This window comes from Helicoverpa zea, chromosome 26 (assembly GCF_022581195.2).
Source record: "Helicoverpa zea isolate HzStark_Cry1AcR chromosome 26, ilHelZeax1.1, whole genome shotgun sequence".
Classification (NCBI taxonomy): Eukaryota; Metazoa; Arthropoda; class Insecta; order Lepidoptera; family Noctuidae; genus Helicoverpa; species Helicoverpa zea.
Genome location: NC_061477.1, coordinates 6,045,510 through 6,065,932, shown reverse-complemented (window position 1 = coordinate 6,065,932; position 20,423 = coordinate 6,045,510). Strand labels below are relative to the sequence as shown.

Genomic DNA, 20,423 nt, shown 5'->3' with positions numbered 1-20,423 from the left:
CGGTCCAGCCGTTTTTGCGTGATTGAATAACAAACATACATTCTCACAAACTTTCACATTTATAATATAAGCAGGATCAGTACTATTTGTACGGAGGGTAATAATAGGCGTAAAAGAAAACAACAATAATCCCTTTGTATATACATTTATTGTTTTTTTTTTTCAATTTTATATTATTGTTTACCAGATATATACTTTCATATAATATAATCATCAATTGTCTATCGAATTATATACAACTTACATTAAGCCTGAAGGTCCTTATGAACAACTACATTGAGTCTTATTAACTAGGTGGAATCATTTTGTTTATATCTAGTTGAACGTAGCCACGTGAAAAATGCAATTTTCACACAAACGTACCGAATCTGATAATATAATTGGGCAAAATAAATGTCAAATAAAAAACTGCAAATGATAAGTTTATGCCCTGGACGTAAAGCAGAAGAAAGTATTGCTTGTCGTCAATACAGTTGGAAAAACAATTGATAACTCGACAACATTACTGCAATCAGTCTTTTGGTCTCACCGTTAAATTGTTCTACATTATTTACGTTCTCGTTTACATTAGAGAACAGTCATGTCTAGAACTGAAAACTAAAATGACGAAATCTACACTTAACTCTTTAATTGTTGGCATTGTCTAGAAACTATTAGTAAACAATATTTTAGTAGATTTGTCAATGTAAATGAGCTTCTACAAAAATGTTCTTCAAACCTAACAAAGTTACTTTCGTTAATATTTTACTAACTACAGACTCAGACTCATTTTGGCCTGACAACAATAAGTTACAACGCTAATCAACCGAGGATTTGAAAAATTACTTTTTAAGTAAATGGCAGTTACAATATCAATATCGACTGTTAGGCCACTAAAACACCATGGGAACCCCACAAAATGTAGCTAAACTGATATTAACAAGGCTTGAAACCTATCAAAAATACAGCTGACGTTAGTTTTGAAAACAGATATTCTAACGCCAGACTTTCAGACTTAAAAAACTGGAGGTCACCTTACAGGTACTGACAATAAGGTTGTCGAGTTACAAAAAAGCGTATGAAAAACATAAAAAAAAAACAAAATGAATAATATTTGATCAATTTCTTCCACTTTGTACTATCACTGACCGTTTGCAAGAAATAATAATTTAGGGGTCATACTTTAAGTACATGCCTTGAAGGGTTAATTCTCATATTGTTAGGTATTCGGTTGATATCTGGTGGGTTTCTTAGGAACTTTGGTATTTGGATATTAGGAGCGTTGGCCTTACTAAATAAATTATATTACAAGTGCTTAACATAATAATTTTGGATGATAGAATAGGCAAATTGTTCTTTATCATAAAGGGAGAGCAAGATTTTTATTCTTGTCTTATTTAATAAAGAAGCTAAATTGTTCCTATTTGTGTAATTGTGTATTTAAAATTCAATTTTGCAGATCGCATCATGCAAAATTATTAGATCGCACAATTTTCATTGGTGATGAATGAACGATGGAAATTGCAAATAACTATGTTTAGCAAATTAAATCAGTGGTTGCTTAGTCTCATCACTTGAAAATTAATGGCTAGAAGATAATTTCATCCAAAAATGAACGAATTTATCTAGCAGACAGTTCAAATGCAGAAATAATGAAACCAGCACAAAAATCTATTTTTGAAAATCAGGACATAAGTTAAAAAAATACTATTTTAAATAAAAAATAAACACCCAATTTGTTCTGAGCGTAATGAACAGTGGTAGTGCTCGACCTATTTTTACTGTGTTTACGATTTTAACGTAAATGCTATTAACATGACTGACACGCTTAATTAATAAAAAAAATATACGCTATACTTTGGTGTTAGATACTCTCTAACACCAAAGATTAGTAAACAAATGGAGTGTTCACGTGCACGAGCCGATTCTGCCGACGAGGCGCGTAGGAACCAACGATCCGAAGTTTTTTCCCTCCCAGACTTGCCAATCTACGAAGAAATATTCGTATTAACACCCCCTTTGCTTACTTTTAGTGTGGAAGCGTCGTCAGTCATGTTAATCTCATTGTGCGTGTAAACGTGGTGTTTGAACATATGTTCTTGCAAACGGTCTGACACTCCTACCCTAAGTTTGACAGAGCAGACTTACATGACCCCGTGCCGCGCGAACTCCATCTGCAAATAAACAACACCGGAATATCTCGTACAATTAACGGACCTTCGTTTTCATATCACTTGTTACATCTAAAACATTTTTTTTCCATTTTCATTTACTTTATGAACGTATATCTAATGATATTTGATAACTTACGCAGCCACGATGCGTTGTCCCCGTATCACATCTATGGAGCATACAAAGTTATATGAGAATCGTATTTTAAAACTTAATACTATTTGATGGATAAAACTTGCCATTTTGTGAATGGACTTAGTGAGGAAGCTTGATTAGAATTCGCGAGTGCATATTACAATTTAATGCCATATTAATTTCTACACAGAATAGACCCGTAACTATTATCTGGACATCACATAATTCTCAAATTGGTGTGGGTATCGAACCCACAGCAATAATAGTCGTCAACACGCTAAAATAGTAATTTGAAGACAGTTAGAGCCAACGGACCATTTACCACTAAAACCTGAATCCAGCAAGCTATTATTGTATCTATGACTATACTGTAAACACTGCTAAGAAGATAGATACTCCGAAAATAGATCTGACAAGTTACTTGGTACACTAATTACTTAAAAATATGAAATAGTCTAGTCTATAAAAGTGTAATAAAGTGTTTGATCAACGTGAGTAAAAACTTACGTCAATATATCTGTCTCGCTAGCTCGACCAAATGCTCGATATCGCTGGATCGGCGCGGACTCCCAAATAATATTCTATATTACATCAATATTTGTCATAAATCTAAATTGTATTACTTTAAAACTCGTAAATCCCGCTAGTGGCATATTTGTCCGAGACCTATACCTAAAAGATATGTAAAATATCTATTAGTTTTTGTTCTAAAATACTTTAAAATTATTTTGATTAAATAATGGAATTATTTACAAGTGTAGTGAATAGAAATTGCGTACGACTTATCTAGTCACACTGCTTATACCGTGGCAGTCAAATGTCGAGTCGACAAATGGAATATTAATGCGAAAACACTCCATTCGCTACGCAATCAGTGTTTTGAGAACATCAAAATACTCACCATAACGAAACCATCAGTCCAAATGGGCGACAACACCAAAACGTCACAAGTAATTGCACCAAAATTCGAAAACTTATCTTTATCACGGGTTCTTACACACTATAATCACTTAGTTCACTTTAGTTTTACACGCGTTTGGTTCTGGTGAGCTTGACGTTGGTTCCGTAGATGAACCTGGTCCGCCACTCCTCGTACTGCTACGTGCAAGCAATGGAGTTGGACGTGGATGGGTGGTCGGGCTTGTCGGCAGGCTTGGCGGCCTCCGTGGCTGTGTGCGGGGCGGTCCCGTTGGCCATGTTCACTTCATACATGTTTGATGAGTTTGAGTCTTCGTTGTAGGATAGGACGCTTACTTCGTCCGTCTGTGGAAAGAAACGAAATTCAATATTTTTACAAATACCTTTACAATCAGATTATATGAGAACACATAGTCTAGGCTTGCTAGTCTAGTGTTGAATAGAATGACACTTATTTACCGGCGGCATATACAAGCAGGAAATTTTTAGTGTCTGGCAACAGGAAAACCAGCAGGTAGCATAGTAGTAGATTTTTATTAAGTCTTCATTGTAACGGGTGCAAGGCAGAGTCTGACAACTGGTCTTATCTATCATCTGTCTAGTTTAGGTTACTGAGTTGATAAGGTTAGATAGTCAATCGCTCCATGCTTAACATTACGGAGCCTCGAGGAAGAATTTGAATTCCTGCGATCCCATGCGAGATTCAACGGATTGGTTTAACCCCTTGTATGCCGCTACTTGGAGAACAATAGAAAATCAATTGTGTCTCGCGTGGATTTGCACACAATACAAGGGGTTAAGTCGTTAAGAGGCCGGCCGCCTTCAAACACGCAGTTTCAATAAAAAGGCTAGGCGTATATACGTACGCTGCTCTCGGACAGGCGCTTGGTCTTCTTGCTGGGCGCGGGCAGCGGCGGCGCGGGCTCGGGCTTGCGCTTGGTGCCGGAGGTGGTCCGCTCGCGCTTCAGCAGCGACGCCGACAGGTACTGGTGCAGCTGCTTGCGACGCACGTGACGAGCCTGCGGGAGAATTACAAAATAAGTATAGGCATTTATATGCTGACTGAAAACCTCTTCTGCACATTCAGCGGCAACGCCGTTTTACAACTATAAACACGTGACATCAAATCACGGGTGCGCATACTTTGTAGAATCGTAAACAGTTGTAAAACGCTGTTTTTACAGAGGTCTAAAAGATCCTAAAATTCTTCTGACTGTATTATACTGCTAGAAGATATATTTTAGTTGCTTTGAATGTTCCGAATTTATAAGTATTATAGCATAACAAACATAATAATGTATTTTAACAGTATTATATTTAGAAGATAAAATCTCACAAAAACACCCACTACAGGTGGATTTATTTAATTAATCCTTTCTTTAACTTATCCTAAAATTATTTGTTATACGTTTTTAGCAAAATATAGTAAAATAAAAAAAATATATAGTATAGTTCGGCCATTCAGAGAATGCGTTCCTGACACGTCGCGATTGAACTGACGACGTAACTTTGCAATGGCGTTGCAGTTACGATAAAAATATTTTTGCTGGTTGTTTACCGTTTTAACAATTGAGGAGCATTAAAACAACATTATTATATCAATAATCAATGAATGTTATAATTTTGTGCCAAACTGAGTGTCAAATAACTTGGTAAACAATATTTTTCTAAATCTATACTGCGCTATTACAAGGTTATGTCAGCGGTTTATATTTTGTAGTGCTGTGCTAAAAATAACAGGCAAGTATCGTAATCTGTTCTTATACAGTTATAATATAAAATAATACGTTCTGATTTTCTTTTTAAGAATTGGAAAATAATGGACTATAAGACTTAATTATAACTTTTATGAAATATAAAAATAAAACTATGACCAAACCGCATTTTTATACTTAGATTAAAAATGGTAACCCCAAATGGCGTTATGGGCCGCCATTTTGTGACGCTAAAACAGTCGTCCGTTGTCGTTTCGTGCGCATAGACCACGTTTTTCAAGTGTTTTCGATCTGTTTTTATTTGATTACCCGGCTTTTGTTAGACCGAGATATCAGGATTGATTCTGTTATTGATAATAATATAATTATACATGTAGGCGAAGATGATGATGAAGACACCACCTCCTCAAGCAAATCGGAGTCTGATTAATATTCTGTTCGCACATTCAATTCAATGTACTTGTAACAAAGAATAAATAAAACAATTTTATTATATGAATATTACCTTTTTTTGGTTTCCACTTAAATAACTAAAATATAAAACAAATGATTCCGCCAATTTAAAACGAAAATAATCTTAAAATAATGCGGCGGTTCATTTTGAAGGAACGGTAACGAACTCAGTGTTATGTTGTGCCCATCACTATAGTCGTGACTAACTGATAGGTGTCAGGAACGCATTCTCTGAACGGCCGAAGTATAATTACCTCAATAGTCATTCCTTCTCTCAACATATTAGTGTTATCAGCTTGACAGTTGACCGCCTTCGTAAAAGACAATATGTCATACGTCAGATCCACATTCAAGTTAGTCTTCTCAAACACGAGCCCAATGAACCACATAGAACAGTAGTTCGCTATGATTTCACCCTGAAATTAACAAAAATACATATTACAAACTTGTTACACTATAAAGATTATACATTCTCTTTTGAAGTCCTGTATGCTGTAGGTAGCAGGTTCGCTTCCCAGCGGGTAAACTTGAGTAGTGTGCTTGAAAATAAAAGGCACACAACAGTTAGGTACAGTTGTATACGGATTTCGTATAGACAGGGCCGGATTTGGGGGTGTGCCCTAAATCTTCTCAACAAAAAACTTAACTATAATTATTTAGTATTTTTTTTAAAGAACAATTATTTTTATGAAATAATTCCAAACGATAAATATTACAATAACTTTTCTTTCTTGTGGGGGCCTTAGACCGCCCTAAATCCACCCCTGCATATATAGAATTTCAAGTAGTTTCTTTATTTTAGATGATGAGATATAAAAACTCACATTTTCATTCTTTTTGACTTCAGGCGCAGTCTCTGAGGGTACTGGTGCTCCTAAAACCGAAAGATATATCATATTACTCAAAGTGAAACATTACATTGATGGTGGCTGAGTGTCAAGTATATTACAGTGCATTTTTTTTCTCAAATAAGTGTAAATGTTCATAGATCAGAGTAGGTAACCTAAATAGACTATATTAAATAGAAATGCAAAAATTGGTTTGAAAATCACTAAAAAGTATGTAACACCGACTTTGGCTTACTAATTTCTATCAAGATCTTTGAGTAAAAACCTTCTCATTCGCCTTTTATGGGATCCAATCAAGGATCATCATCTTTCTGTGTACATTTTTTTGTAATAATAAGTTACCTGGCGGCAAGGCGAGCGGTTGTCCGTTGTTGGTGTTAAGTGGCACTGAGTTGTAGCATTCGGGATTCACGTGCGCTATCGTTATGTGTGAATTGCGCTCCAGGGTGGCTAGAATTAAATAGGTATATAGTTAGATGACACTATCTATACTAATATTATAAAGAGGAAACTTGTAATATAAACCGACCGTCGCTAAGTCAGAAAGCCATCAAAAACGACCTATGCATAGTTTGTTTGTACAAAAACAGCTGTGAAAATACGGAACCCATTTGAAAAATATTTCACTGTTAACTGCCCCCGCGTGATATTGGTTGGTTATACCTATTTTATTGGTACGAGAAATAGTTCTTACGGTACGTGAGTGAAACCTCGGGAAACAGATAGTAAATATTACAAAGAGGAAAATATTTTTTTGCCGTAAACACATTAAGCCAACAAATTAAAGAATTACTGTTCAACATGTTGACATAGTCTACATAGAAATTATAATTTAGTAGGCCTACAAAATTATGAGTACAACGTGTAGATAAAATAATAACACATTGCTATTTAATGAGGCGCGAGAATTGGGTCAATGACTTGTAAACAGCTTGTACATTATACATATAGAACAGGTATATGAGGTCACATTATTTACTCAGTTTTATGTGAATATTGGTATACCTACTTGTTGAAAATTAAATAAAAGTGGGTGTTCTAATGTTGCACATATCAAGCAAACAAAAAATATTAATATGTCACCCTAGGATAGTGTAGCTTCTCTACGGTGAAGGAATTTTTTAATTCATTAGTTTCAAAGTAAGCAAACAATCATTTTTTTGCTTTATAACATACTGTACTGGCTGTTTCCCCGCGGTTTCACCCGCTTCCCAAGGGAACTCCTTCCTCGTAACTGGACAAAAATAGCCTATGTTAGATACTTGGTGACAGTGTAGCTTCCTGTTACTGTTACAGCCTTTTTATCGTCCCACTGCTGGGCACAGGCCGGGATGCGGGTGAAACCGCTGGCAGAAGCTAGTATTACTATAAATTACAATCTTTTTTCTACTTCCACAACATAACTCACTAATAAGATGTCTGATCTTGCTCTCAATGAGGCCGCACCACTGCAGCTGATCATCAGGACTGGCGGAGGAAGCCAGCAGTACTATGAAGTGCTTGTAGCGAGAGAAGAAGTTCGGCGCTTCGAACAGACGCTCCCAGCCGCATTTGCCGAGCATTATCTCGTCTGTTATTGCTAGACCTGAGGGGAAAAAAATGTAATTAAATATGGAATAGATATTTGCATTTTGGCAGTTCTTGACGAAAAGAACTTAACATTACAAGAAATATTTTTTTTTATTGATATTGTCAGGTAAAAAAATATTTTTGTAAAAACAATACATGGCTAAAGTTTTTACGTTAACTAAAGTGACCAGCATCTAATTGTATTGGTTTTGGGATAGTTCGAAAAAGTTCCAGGGGCCTTTTTTGAGATGAGAAATTTAAAACCCATGTTCCTTTTGGAATCCTTTGGATTGCCAGGGTGGAGTTAATCTTGCGAACTTTCCCAAAGCCCTTGAGGGGTTTTTATCAGCAAGTCATTGTGGCGAAAAAATCACTTGATAATTTCCTTCTTCCCAAACCAAAAGAAAATTGATTTCAGGGTATGGAGCAAGTAAGCTATCTTTAACTCCTCACCGAGTCTGAACTCCTCCATGATGACCGTCCTGGTGGAGGCGCACACGTTGAACGTGGAATTCTGCTGCGGGTACGCTGGCGTTATGATCGGCATCAGGTGGAACCGGTCCGAGATGTTCACCTGCGAAGGTAAGGTTTTTTTTATAATCTTTACCTCAGTATAATGTAAGTCTAGTTTTATAGCGAATATCTATATCCAATCTAGCTAGTTATTTGCTTACTAGAGATATGTAGAATTTTGACACGACATATTAGTGACGTCAAATTATGGTCTCCAATGAGAAAATTAGCAGTTAGATATAGGTTATTGAAATCCACTGTTAGTTCATCATGTAAATAGTGTGTTATTTAGCAGTTCAACACAATAAATTATGTTGACCTATTAACAATACCTGTTAGATACACCGGAAAATTGGAATAAAATAATAAAAAGAGTAACTAGTTGACGACCTGAAAAATTATAGTTTTCTAGCTGAGTGTATTTAAACTAGCTGTTTTTCGCGATTTCACCCTCGTGCCGGGGGCACTTCTTCCCGTGCCTGGATAAAATATAGCATATGTTACTCAGGAATGGTGTAGTTAAAAGACAGCGAATCAAAGTTTGCTATCGGTTCAGTTGTTTTGGAGTCTTTAGGTTACAAACAAAAAAATACATAGTAAAATAAATTAGTATTTATTAAAATATATAACGTTAAGCTAAAGAGTAAATGTAAGTAATCATTCTTTATGACTGTTTACGCATCCACACTGGTAAGTAAAACTGTTAAGCAAAAGATGAGATATTATAAATGAAGAAAAAAAGAAAGATCAATATACTCACTCTAGGATCCCAAACAGGAAATCCAAGGTTGACAGAATCCGGCTGCTTCAGCAGCACAGGCTGCGGCCACTTCCATTGACTGAAGACCAGGAAGAACTTGTGCACCAAAGTAGCTGGTAGCGCGTTGGGGTACAGTTGGCAGGTTCGGGCTACCAGCATGGCCCAGGAGACACCGCCCAGGTAGCCTAAAGTGTTGGAGTATATGCCGTGGCCTGCGGATGGGAAATAATTATAAGTGAATCAAATAAAGAATTGGATTTGATTTCATTTGACTTGAAGAAAAGTTGTGTATGGTTGAGTAAATGCTGATAGTAGATTGATAAAATAAAACTCTATGAACCAAGGGCAATAAGGTTTGTTTTGATAGACTGTGGAATATTATGAGAAATAAAAAAAATACTGAAAGCTTTTGAAAATGAGCGTTTTCTTGGATCGTAGGACATCGCTCAGCCTTTTATTTCAGCTGATGCAAGTTTCTTATTTCAAGCAGCGATTGAACTTACTTTGAACATGAGCACAACTAAAGTGTTACTAACAAAGATTTAAGTTTCTATATAAATACTAACAATTTTGTATAATATTATATTTATGTTTGTCTTTAAAGTATATATCTATGGGTTAATGCAACCTGGCTATGGCCAACATAAAGGTATTTTGATTTGATTAAAGTACCTCTAGAATATCTCAACCTTTCCTCTACCAAATTGCCTATAAAAAAACTCAAAGATACATGTACTTACGTTTAGCCCACAGTTTAATAGCTCTAAGCGTGAGCCTAAAGTTATTGATATTTGGCACGAGACGGAGTATCTCGTCAGTCACGCGACACCCGTTGAGGGACCGCACACATTTCTGGTCTAAGTTCTTCAACAACATATCGTCGCGTAAGTCAAATGAATCTGTGGAATAAGAAACAGGATTTAATAGATGGTAAATTATTTATTTATATACTTTATGCACTTTGTGCAACGGCGAACTTAACCACCAGTTCTCTACAAGTGTACCTGAGGGTGGTGGAGAGATAGACCTTAAATCTGAGGAATAGGGAAGAAAACTGCATTGCTGCCGAAAGTAAGAGATATTGTTCGGCTTGATCAGTATTTCTCTTGTGTTTATTGGTGATAGGGCAAATAAAATATAACATGGAATGGAGAAAATGAGGGTCGAAAAATATAATTCCTTAAGTAAGGTAAAAAGAAATTAATACGCTTGCTAATTTCAGAACCAATAAAATACAAAGTTAAGACAGCCAACAAAAAACATTTGCAAGTAATTCAGTAAAGTTCAAACGCACAGATAACAAGAAATAAACTATTCTTCGATGGTTCATTTACCCAATAATTAACTTTGGTTACATGATACAACAATGGTTCCTCTAGTAACGTGTTAAGTTTTTGTCAACAAAGAAGTATTTATCACTGGGAACTATTTTACTCTTTTATTGTGTCTTTTAGTTAGAAAGAATGTTCGCTTGCGTGTAAGATGACGGCAGATAGGAGAGTATGGAGGAAGAAAACATGCTGCGTTGACCCCAAGTAAAATTGGGATAAGGGCAGGAGGATGATTATTTTTTTTTATAGTTTGCCATAACAATGGGCAGAGAACAAGAAAAGATTAGAACATCAAAAAGGGGAACGTTTACACCTTTTACAAACACATTCTGGTTAAACCCATGCGGTTACTTACTTATATACTTATAATAAAGAATGTATAAAAGATTACATCTTACGACCCCAAATAAAATAGGAATAAAGGCAGGTATAATAAGGTGATGATAAATCCACAAAGAAATGCGAACATTAAAATTCTGTCACCCTATCTACATAAAAGGATTGGCCTTGAGACCTTGAGCAGACAAACATGTATTTAAAAAAATAAACTGGTTTTCAGTAAGTATCGAATATTAGGGTGCGTCCACATCTGGCGAATGCGCCGCGAATGCGCAGCACGCGAGCCGATCGCGAGCTGTCCGCGAGCTGCGCGCGTGCATTTTTGTTCGTGCGCCGCTTCTGCTTGGCCCGCGCGCAGCTCGCGCGCGACCTAAGCGCCGCACGCGAGCGGCGCGCAGGCGGCGCGCGACGTCTGCCATCTTCGATAGTACTGACATAGATTATATAATAGTTACTACGTAACAGATAAATCACTCCATAGAAAAAAGTCCATACCTACTGTTATAAGCACCTACAAGTTCCCCAACTACCTACAAATTCCTAGCTGCGTTATAAAATGAACCTTAAAAGCTCGAGCGCTTGATTGTTATTCCAATGCGATAGCGCACAGTTCAGTGACCGCAACCGTGCCGTGGCCGTGCTTAGGGTTGCTTCTTACAATTTATTAATATTTAAGTAGGAAAACAAAGTTACGCTTATTTAAAAATAGCCTTTTTTAAAACTGAGTTTTTAAACAAAAAGTAATATCTTAATATTAAAGAATATTTTTCTTTAGTTAACTATTGTATTGCTTACTAAAATGGAGTATGGGTACATATTACTAAATATTACCTAATACGTAAGCATAGGAAAGTACTTAAGTAAAGCTTTCGTCAAAATCAAAGGCGGTTTCCAACTATTTTTCGAGCACATGTGCCATACCCCATATGGTACAACTCCGTCGAGTTTTGATACATACCTAAAATTGGTTTCTGCGTAGCGACACGCGTAATGTTCCGAGTCGTCATTAAGTTGGACCAGAACTATACCTACTTACACTCGAGATGTGTTTTGAGCTACAAAACTCACAATACAGTTCATATAACTAAGTAGGTATCTAAAGTAAAATAAGTACCTAATGATCTCTGTTGTTAAAATCATAAAGTAGATAAGTATTAATTTATTAAAAAAAAATAGAATTACTAGATAAGTTCATACATATAAAATGTTTCTAAATCTTACAATAGTCGCATGTAAACCAACACAACTCAAAATAATCCACCAGTATGTGAGGTGGCTTAAAAAACCTAATAAAACGAAATAAAAATAATAATATTGGAGCGCGCGCGGCGCGTGTGACTGTTGTGCGCCCTGAGCCGCGTGGGGCTACCGGTAACCCAGCGAGCGGTAGGCATTTATCGCGCGCAAGTACCGAGAGTGACTGAGGCCTGGTACTGAGCCAATATACGGAACTGTAAGGGCGAGAACTGATTGCGCGCAGATCGCGCGCCGCTCGCGCGCTCTATACGAGCCTTGCGTGAGTTGCGCTAAAGAGGCGCACCGAACTATTGCAGTGACTGCACGCGCGCAGCTCGCGGACAGCTCGCGATCGGCTCGCGTGCTGCGCATTCGCGGCGCATTCGCCAGATATGGACGCACCCTTATGAATACCTGCCATTCGACCTCCATTATACTTGGGTCATTGTGACTCTGTATTTAAGGTTTTTTTTTTGCATACCAAAGATAATAAGTGAGTCATTTCGATTTGGGTAAAAATATTGATGTGTTGTTGTGAAATACAGATCATTTATGAATTATTAAGCTTAGGTATTGTCGATTTTATTTGTTAGTTTCATCATCTTAATAAATATGACCCTTATCGTTTTTATTTCTTCTTGATTTCTCAATTTACGAAAAAATGCTGATTGAGTATGTTTATCGGGGTTTTTCGATAGGTACAACTACTTATACAACTTACCTATGGTATCCTACATTATAGAAGCATACTTTATTTTTTTTTACTGTAGACGAATAACCTTCTTGGCGAAACTTAACTCTTCCTATTAGCATTACTTGACGCAACTTATTGTGAGAACAAAGTGCTAAGTGTTTTCAAACAGTTATCGTCATACAATGAATGACTTGAACTTGTGAATAGACGTCACTGCAGCATAATATTGTTATAAATACCTATCTTATCTATGTTTACATACGTTACTTGTTATATGTTGTTATTAAATAGGGATCCCCGATTTGTATTTGATTTGACTGAGAAACCTGTCTTGCAAATGAAAAGCTAGGTCAATTTTAGCCAGACCACATGAATGATGTGTAAATAGCAACTAACTTATTATAAAAAATGTAAAAGAATAAATAAAAAATAAAGCGTGGTCCTTCTCCATGTGAGAGGAGGCCTGTGCCCAGCAGTGGGACGATAAAAAGGCTGTAACAGTAAAGCGTGGTCAAAAATTTAGTCTTTAGTAATAGGTTTTATCATCGGAGTTTAAACCATTGTCTTGAACTAAGTTAATTTTTTAAACATATCACTACAGCCGTCCTTTTTAACTCCGTTTCACAATAAGGTGGGTAACATTTACGGTGGATTGCACCATTTAACTATAACGATAAACGGACCATAAACAGCCATCAAAATGCGTATTTGACCAATGGTTAATCGGCTACCTTACGGCTGGTTATAGTTTGGTTAACGTTAAAGTAAAATGATACAACATTCCCATTTATAAAAAGTGAGGAAATAAGTTCACCACAAGCATTTACTTCTTACCATTTTTTTCTACAAGATAATAACCATAGGAATAATGTATATGTCCATACCTGGTATCTCTTTGAGTGCCAACCTGGCGAACAGCAAATCAATCTCAATTCCGTCAAAGTTCATCTTGATGACCGGCACAAATGCATCTTCTACTGCTCTCAAATCTTTTACCTGTACAATAAACAATAATTAAATTAATAATCAATAAAAAAATAAGTAAATTTAAATTATTTCTTTTTATTTAATTTTTATTTAGCCTATGTGTCCCATTGCTTGGCAAAGGCCTCCCCCATAGCCTTCCATCTTTCCCTATCGGTCACTATTTGTAGGTCTTACAGAAATGAATTGTTTTAAAGTTGCAGTATGTTTAAAAGCTCTATCATTGGAGTACTGCAAAGTCTAGTCAAATAACTTTGCCACCCTGAAGTTGGTTTCTAATGATTGCACAACAGTTGAACTTCAAAGTCAGTTGTTGAGCCTCATTTCATTAATTTTATATATTTGTTAACCTAGTGTTATAGATAAGTATGATTATTTTCTGCTATGAGCTTCACATAAAAATAGTATTGTAATGACGAGGGAAGTAACGCAGTCGCTTCACAGGAAAATTCAAATCGAGAGGAAAATGGAAATAATACTTAAAGTGCATTTATATGCATGTAGCAATATGTTACAAATAATTCAATATGTTACTCTCTGAAAAGTAATTCTAAACTATTCTTCCTTTACACAGAAGCACATTATCCACGAATACGTTTAGTGTCGGGCCCCATTCACGAAAACAGCGGAAGTGGGGTGGCGGGATCATAATGCGTGCATTTTGTTATATAAATAAACACGCTCACGCCGGTAGACGGAGACAATATTGCGTGTATTTCTGTGAATATACCGGCAATACGGATATGGAAAGAATGTCAACTTAAAACAAAGAAAGGAAGCCTGCACTTTAATTCAGTAAAAGTCTTTACTCTTACTCGATAAATGGGTTATGTAACACTGTTCTTCAAATAGTTCGAGAAGTTCCTGATATTAGAGCTATCAAACAAACTCTTCAGCTTTTATTTATGCTGGTATTTTGTGTCGGATAGATTGAGTTGATCACCTTTGTAAGACGACTAAAAAGTCACGGTGTATAGTATAAATATGTATAGATGTACTAAATCTCATCCATATCCGATCCTCTGTTTATGAGGAAGAGTAATAACATCAAACATACCTGTCTTTGGGGATGATTAAACGTACCCTTAGTTATATAGTAACAGGTACTTAATACATGAGTGTCTTTTACAGTTTACACTAACTACGCAAAAACACCGTTATTTCACAGGACTTTAACATTCATAAGTTTGTGAATATTTCACACAAATGAAGCAACAGAGAACTTTGTCATATAATTTTCAAAGCTAAACTTTTGACTTTGAAAGTTACAAGACAGAGAACACGTTTTGTAATGTTTAAGATATTATTTAGGAAAACGTTTCAATTTCTACAAGATTCTAGACTGAATAATGTTTAGATCCGTTGGTTGTTTGCTATTTGTCATAATACAACAAAGCTACAGAGGTATATCAACCACAATGTTGGAAGCGGAGTGGAAAGATATTTTAAAACAAACTACAGATTTTTACATCACAGATGACAGCAGAGAACACCGATATTTCAACATCTCGTCCTAACTACTGGTGTTTTGAGAACTTCCAAGATTTATTCAATTTAATAGCTATCCAATTTATTACTTAGAATGCCTAATATAGAGGTTCTTATGTATCTGAAGTCTCAAAGATACATCCTCAACTTGATCGTCTCATAAGTTCCTACTTAAAGGCATATGCATCAATCAAAAATACGCTATCTTATTTTTACTAGGATATAATACTCCATAAAAAATTAAATATTTTTTAAGTAAATATTTTTTACAAACCTGTGGCTGCAACTTGAGGAGGTCGTAGAAAGACGCGAAGTAGTCAATCCGGTCGATGTGACGCGGGGCCACGCAAAGCGCGTCTATGTCAGCACCTCTGTGGTGCACCTGTGGTCAAATATCGTTATCATTACATTATATTCAATATATTTCACGATTACAGGGGAAACATACTTACTGGTATGTTTCCCCTGTAATCTTAAGTCTTAGCTGTATACAGAAACTATGCGGGTAGCCGGTCGGCGGTCCATTCTGGTAACATACGTGGAACGTGAAGAAAATGTAACTGTTACCAGAATATACCAGCTTTCTTCCTGTATACAGTCTTAGGCCCAAACTATACCACAACGGAGACCGGCAGTACGGGGCTGAGAAGATTTCACACAACCTCTGTGGTATCTTTCAGCGGACAAATTCTATTGGTTGTTTAAGAACTTCGCTCCACATTGCTCGTCCCCGCTTTGGTAGACTGATCCTTGCGGCGCCCGCCACTATGACGAAACGCAGAGTAAAGCGTTCACTGTCTATCTATATTATTATCGCCATTGTTCTCATTGAAACAGTAAAAAATCAATCAACGCTAATACCAAACGTTGTGGTTTGAAATCTTATTTCAATGAAGAGAAGGTCGATAATTAAATAGTTTGTCGATCTGCCATAAATATGCCTATTATTGTGATTAAAGTTAAGACATCCTTTCAATTAGTACGAAAAGTCCTACTACTAAAGTTAATCAATCAAAAATCGTAACTAAAATCACCTTTACATTCAAGAACTTTTCTAAGTCTCTTGGAAACCAATGACATACGGAAGGAAAACATTATGCGGCAACCTGGACTTTAAAATGTATTTTATTGTCGATTCACTTAGGACTATACGTTTTCATACCTTCTATAATCTCATAGATCAAGTGTTCGCAAGTGGGACTGAATTTCAGTTGACCATAACTCCGATTATAAAATTACATAGTAAGGATTTTAAATGTAGTCTTTACATTAATAATTTTAGCATACTTTTTGCAATGTAAGTGTTTTGCGGTCGATGTAATATGTGCATATTCTTATACCTACATGGAGGGCACCTTCAATTATTACAAAGTGTGCAGCCAGAGTTTTATTTGTGTCGTACACGTGAAAGATTTGTATTGTACGTCAATATGTTCAAAGAGGTGCACTAATCATTTCGACACTGGCAGAATAAGTACTCACTTTCCAGTTTAAAGATCGCGATAATACTTTTAAGATCGTGTTTTGTTATAAGATGGTTTTGCAATAATATTTTCTATTGCAAAATGACAAGTAGAAATGGTGGAATTGAGCCCCTAATCGCATGAACATTGGCGAAGTTCCTATACAAGCACATTATTATAAATTGGTCAATATAATCATTTTTTACACGCTTTTTATTAGCTTCACCTGTATGTTTGTATGTTTGTTTGTAACCGACTTCTTTGGGCGCGATTTTGATTCACTTTAAACGGCCAGATTTCGTTCAAACTTTGTAGATTTATTGAGGACCGATGACAATACACTAATTTGATAAAATTATTCCATTTTTCAATTTGCAAAATATCATTTTTGTTAATTTATATAATTTTCATCTATAGTCGATAAGGTAAGAAAATTAATTAAAATTTTCTAGAATTTTTCTCTACAGTCGATAAGGCAGGACTCGATGTTAATTTTTATTTCCAATAATTATCTTTAGCAGTTTTCTCTAATATTGACAAATTTTTGGTATACTAAAGAGAATTTTAATTCTACAAAACAAATAATAGTTTTAAAAAAATAAAAAGACACGCTTTTATAAAGAAACCAAAGTAAAAAATAAATAATAATTAAAAAAAAACTAAAACTACTTTTTTTATAAAAAAACCAAACTAAAAAATAGAAAATAAATTTTAATTTAAAAAATTATCCAATCTAAAAAGTAGAAAATAAATAATAGTTAAAAAAAAACTAAAAAACACGCTTTTTATAGAAAACCGAAATAAAAAATAGAAAATACATTTTAATGAATTTAAATTAAGAAAATAGTGCTAAAAATTTCAATGAATATAAATTAATAATAGTGTGAATAAAAAAAAATATATAAAAAAAAGCGTGGGGTGCTTTTTAAGATATTATCGAAATGAAAATCACTCTACTCATATCTGTCAATAAAATATTTATAACTATTGACACCATGCACCCCACGCTTTTTTTTTAATATTTTTTTTTTATTCACACTATCATTAATTTATATTCATTGAAATTTTTAACACTATTTTCTTAATTTAAATTCATTAAAATTTATTTTCTATTTTTAGTTCGGTTTTCTATAAAAAGCGTGTTTTTTAGTTTTTTTTAAACTATTATTTTTATTGTAAGTATGTACATAAAAACCATGAATAAATGTTGTGTGCAAAATTGGCAGGATTTTAAAATCGTAACGTTTAATGTCAGGTTATGAACAAATAAACTCTGTTTATGTAAATAATAGTTACATGTTATTGTATTTTATTTATTTATAGCTCATAATAAATGTTCACATAAATCTTTGGTTTTATGAGAATTATGTAGGTAATAATTCAATTACCTACATTACAAATAATGATCTAACACTTGTGGCTAAGTAACAGCAGGGTCGATTGATTATAAAGTAAAGGCTAGTCAAAGTAAGATGTATTCAGTTACATCTTACTTTGACTAAGATTATATTTTTGGAAAGACCCATTTTGAGCAGAGTTCCAAAAAATATAATATAAAGTCTGACATAAAAAACTTGAAAAATATTTATCTAAACGAGGACATTTTTTATTTATATTTGTATGCTGATGCTACGGCGAAACATGCAGAACATAATTATAACCAATGTAACATCTGTGTACCCTGTGCTTCATACAAATAGAAGATTCTTATTATAATAAAAAACGCATTCAGAAGTGCTAATTTATACATAATTATTAACATGTCAAACTTACCCCAAGCCGATAAGATCCAAAAGTATAAATATTGCCACCAACAGTATCAGCAACACTTGGCGGCATGTTCTTCCTCATAGATTCTTCTCTGATCCACTGCCTCACCAGCCGATGCAGGGACCCCAGTACTTCCATACGGTGATGCATCTCTTGTTCGGACTCAAACACCCCATAAGGGACCAGGGATTCCTTCAACTCGGCTGTTTTTTCTATATCAATGGGCTTCGGACCTGTACAAGGAATATTAATACTTTTGCGTGATGTTTTAGAGTTCATTATGCCTTGTCAAGATTATCATACTGATTTGTTTATCAACATTAGGAGATGTTGGCAGATTTGTTTTTATATAAGTTCATTTTGTTTATGTCTAGCTCTAATGATATGTAAACCTTCAAATAAAATAATTATTAGAATGATATGCAAATTGAGGGTATAATTAACCTTCTATTAGTTGATAGTGTCACAGTTAATTTGATATGTAAACGCTGGCTAAATGTTTTGACCTTGTCAAATGATTAGGCTGTAAAATAAAAACTGAAAAAATTTAGTTTCATAATCATGATACAATAAATTGTGTGTAAATAAACTAGTCTCTTTAGACAATGTTCAAGTTTATAAAAGGATAAAGGGTTTACACCTAAGACAAATAAAATCTGATGCAATATTTTCTTACAATGCTCATTGTAAAAGTAAATAACTGTCATACAAACCTGCCATAGAAATAGCAGAGGTCATGCCCAACGTCTTCAAGTTCTGCTGATTTTGGTGCTCATTAGCCTTGCCCGCATTGTTGGGGATCGGGGCATTGCTGTGAGAGTACTGCGACGCTGGCCACATCTTGGACATACTACGTTAACTTCTCTAGAAATATAACCGCTTACGGTACCTATTAGCTTATGGTACTAGGTGGGGCTCATTTATATAAAAATGCTCTCCTCTCGGACAACTGCTGGGGTTTAGGTAAACGGTAAGATAATCTGGAACAAGGATTTGCAAAGTTACGCATCAGCTGATTTGTAGCCCTTAAAATTACTATAATTGTGTGAGATTCCCTGATTTGAAAATGTTTAGATAAGGGTAAAGTAATGTTAGTTAAGCTAATATTAGCTAATAGTATTTCAAGGTAAATAACATGTAAAAAGATCAACAGATTAAGAAAATAATAATCTCATGTATTGGAATGGAGTTTGAATTAAAAAATTTCCTTGCTAATGATTGATTGCTGTAAAAATTAATTTCCTTGTTTATTTTTGTTACATTTCCAGTTAACATTAGAACTAACGGTAAATATTATGGTAGTTATTTTTTACTCATATCATTAAAAACATTGACAAACTAATCAAATGTAAATGTTTTGCTTGTAAATAAGTAATGAAGCGAATTAATCTGTACTACAGATGCGCGGAGTATATATTGTTAGAATTCAAAGCCGTCGTGATGCGTAAGCAAAAATCGAACTTTTAGAAAGCACTATACTATTTGTGGACTCAAAACGGGGTTCGTTCACCTACTTTTTATTGCCGTCTTTATTTAGCAACAACGCGACCACATAACTTACATTAGCACATTTTAATCTAGAAAGCAACGAACAATCGCTACTAAAGTTAAACTAATAAATAAGAAAAAACATCCCGAGACGTTACTCGCTAACAACAGATTCGTGGAAGTATTCTTTTGTTGTCTGAATGTACTAAGGTCACAACTTATGTAAATATGACCCTCGCTTATATCTGAACCTTGAATATCAATGCAAAATCGCTAAGAAAACATTAAGATACATAATCTTAACACTTATCACGAAAAACATAAAGAAAACGAATACGCATTAAAAAGCTCACGTTGCCCTGAGCAGATTGTTATTACGTTACCGAGCACTTTATTGTGCGTAAACATTGATTGAACACTTCGTACTCACCAATTTATTATATCATCCGTCCTAATCTGCAATATTTTACACATGCAGTTATTGGAAATCATATTATAAGAAAGAAACAAACATTTAATTTCCAAACAAGCACCCAACAGTCGCCAACAACAAGGCAGCCATTTTTAT

At 35.0% G+C, this 20,423-nt stretch overlaps 1 protein-coding gene across 8 annotated transcripts; it reads right to left on the bottom strand.

Annotated features, from left to right (window-relative positions):
• Window positions 1–129: 129 nt before the first annotated feature.
• LOC124642957 (poly(A) polymerase type 3) lies at window positions 130–20,423 on the bottom strand. 8 transcript variants are annotated; one of them, XM_047181767.1, is made up of 17 exons: window positions 20,286–20,423; window positions 19,081–19,347; window positions 18,371–18,600; window positions 15,409–15,516; window positions 13,547–13,658; window positions 9,803–9,961; window positions 9,063–9,274; window positions 8,243–8,363; window positions 7,629–7,805; window positions 6,563–6,670; window positions 6,197–6,246; window positions 5,627–5,788; window positions 4,071–4,223; window positions 3,188–3,549; window positions 2,794–2,867; window positions 2,290–2,320; window positions 130–2,153 (listed from the first exon to the last, which is right to left on the bottom strand). In XM_047181767.1, the coding sequence occupies exons 2-14, from the start codon at window positions 19,214–19,216 to the stop codon at window positions 3,385–3,387; spliced, it is 1,893 nt and encodes a 630-aa protein (XP_047037723.1). In that variant the 5' UTR covers window positions 19,217–19,347; window positions 20,286–20,423; the 3' UTR covers window positions 130–2,153; window positions 2,290–2,320; window positions 2,794–2,867; window positions 3,188–3,384. The 8 variants fall into 8 exon arrangements, with proteins under 8 accessions (XP_047037723.1, XP_047037719.1, XP_047037717.1 ...); XM_047181763.1 differs by having other exon boundaries at window positions 2,794–3,549; XM_047181761.1 differs by having other exon boundaries at window positions 130–2,320; window positions 2,794–2,958.

Bases quoted from the DNA above. Each gene is read 5' to 3' on its own strand.
- LOC124642957 (XM_047181759.1), bottom strand. From the start codon at position 19,216: ATGTCCAAGATGTGGCCAGCGTCGCAGTACTCTCACAGCAATGCCCCG. The intron at 9,275-9,802 runs GTAAGTACATGT...TCCCATCCGCAG, and splicing joins TATTAAACTGTGGGCTAAAC to GCCACGGCATATACTCCAAC. The intron at 4,224-5,626 runs GTAATTATACTT...ATTCTCCCGCAG, and splicing joins GAGAAGGAATGACTATTGAG to GCTCGTCACGTGCGTCGCAA.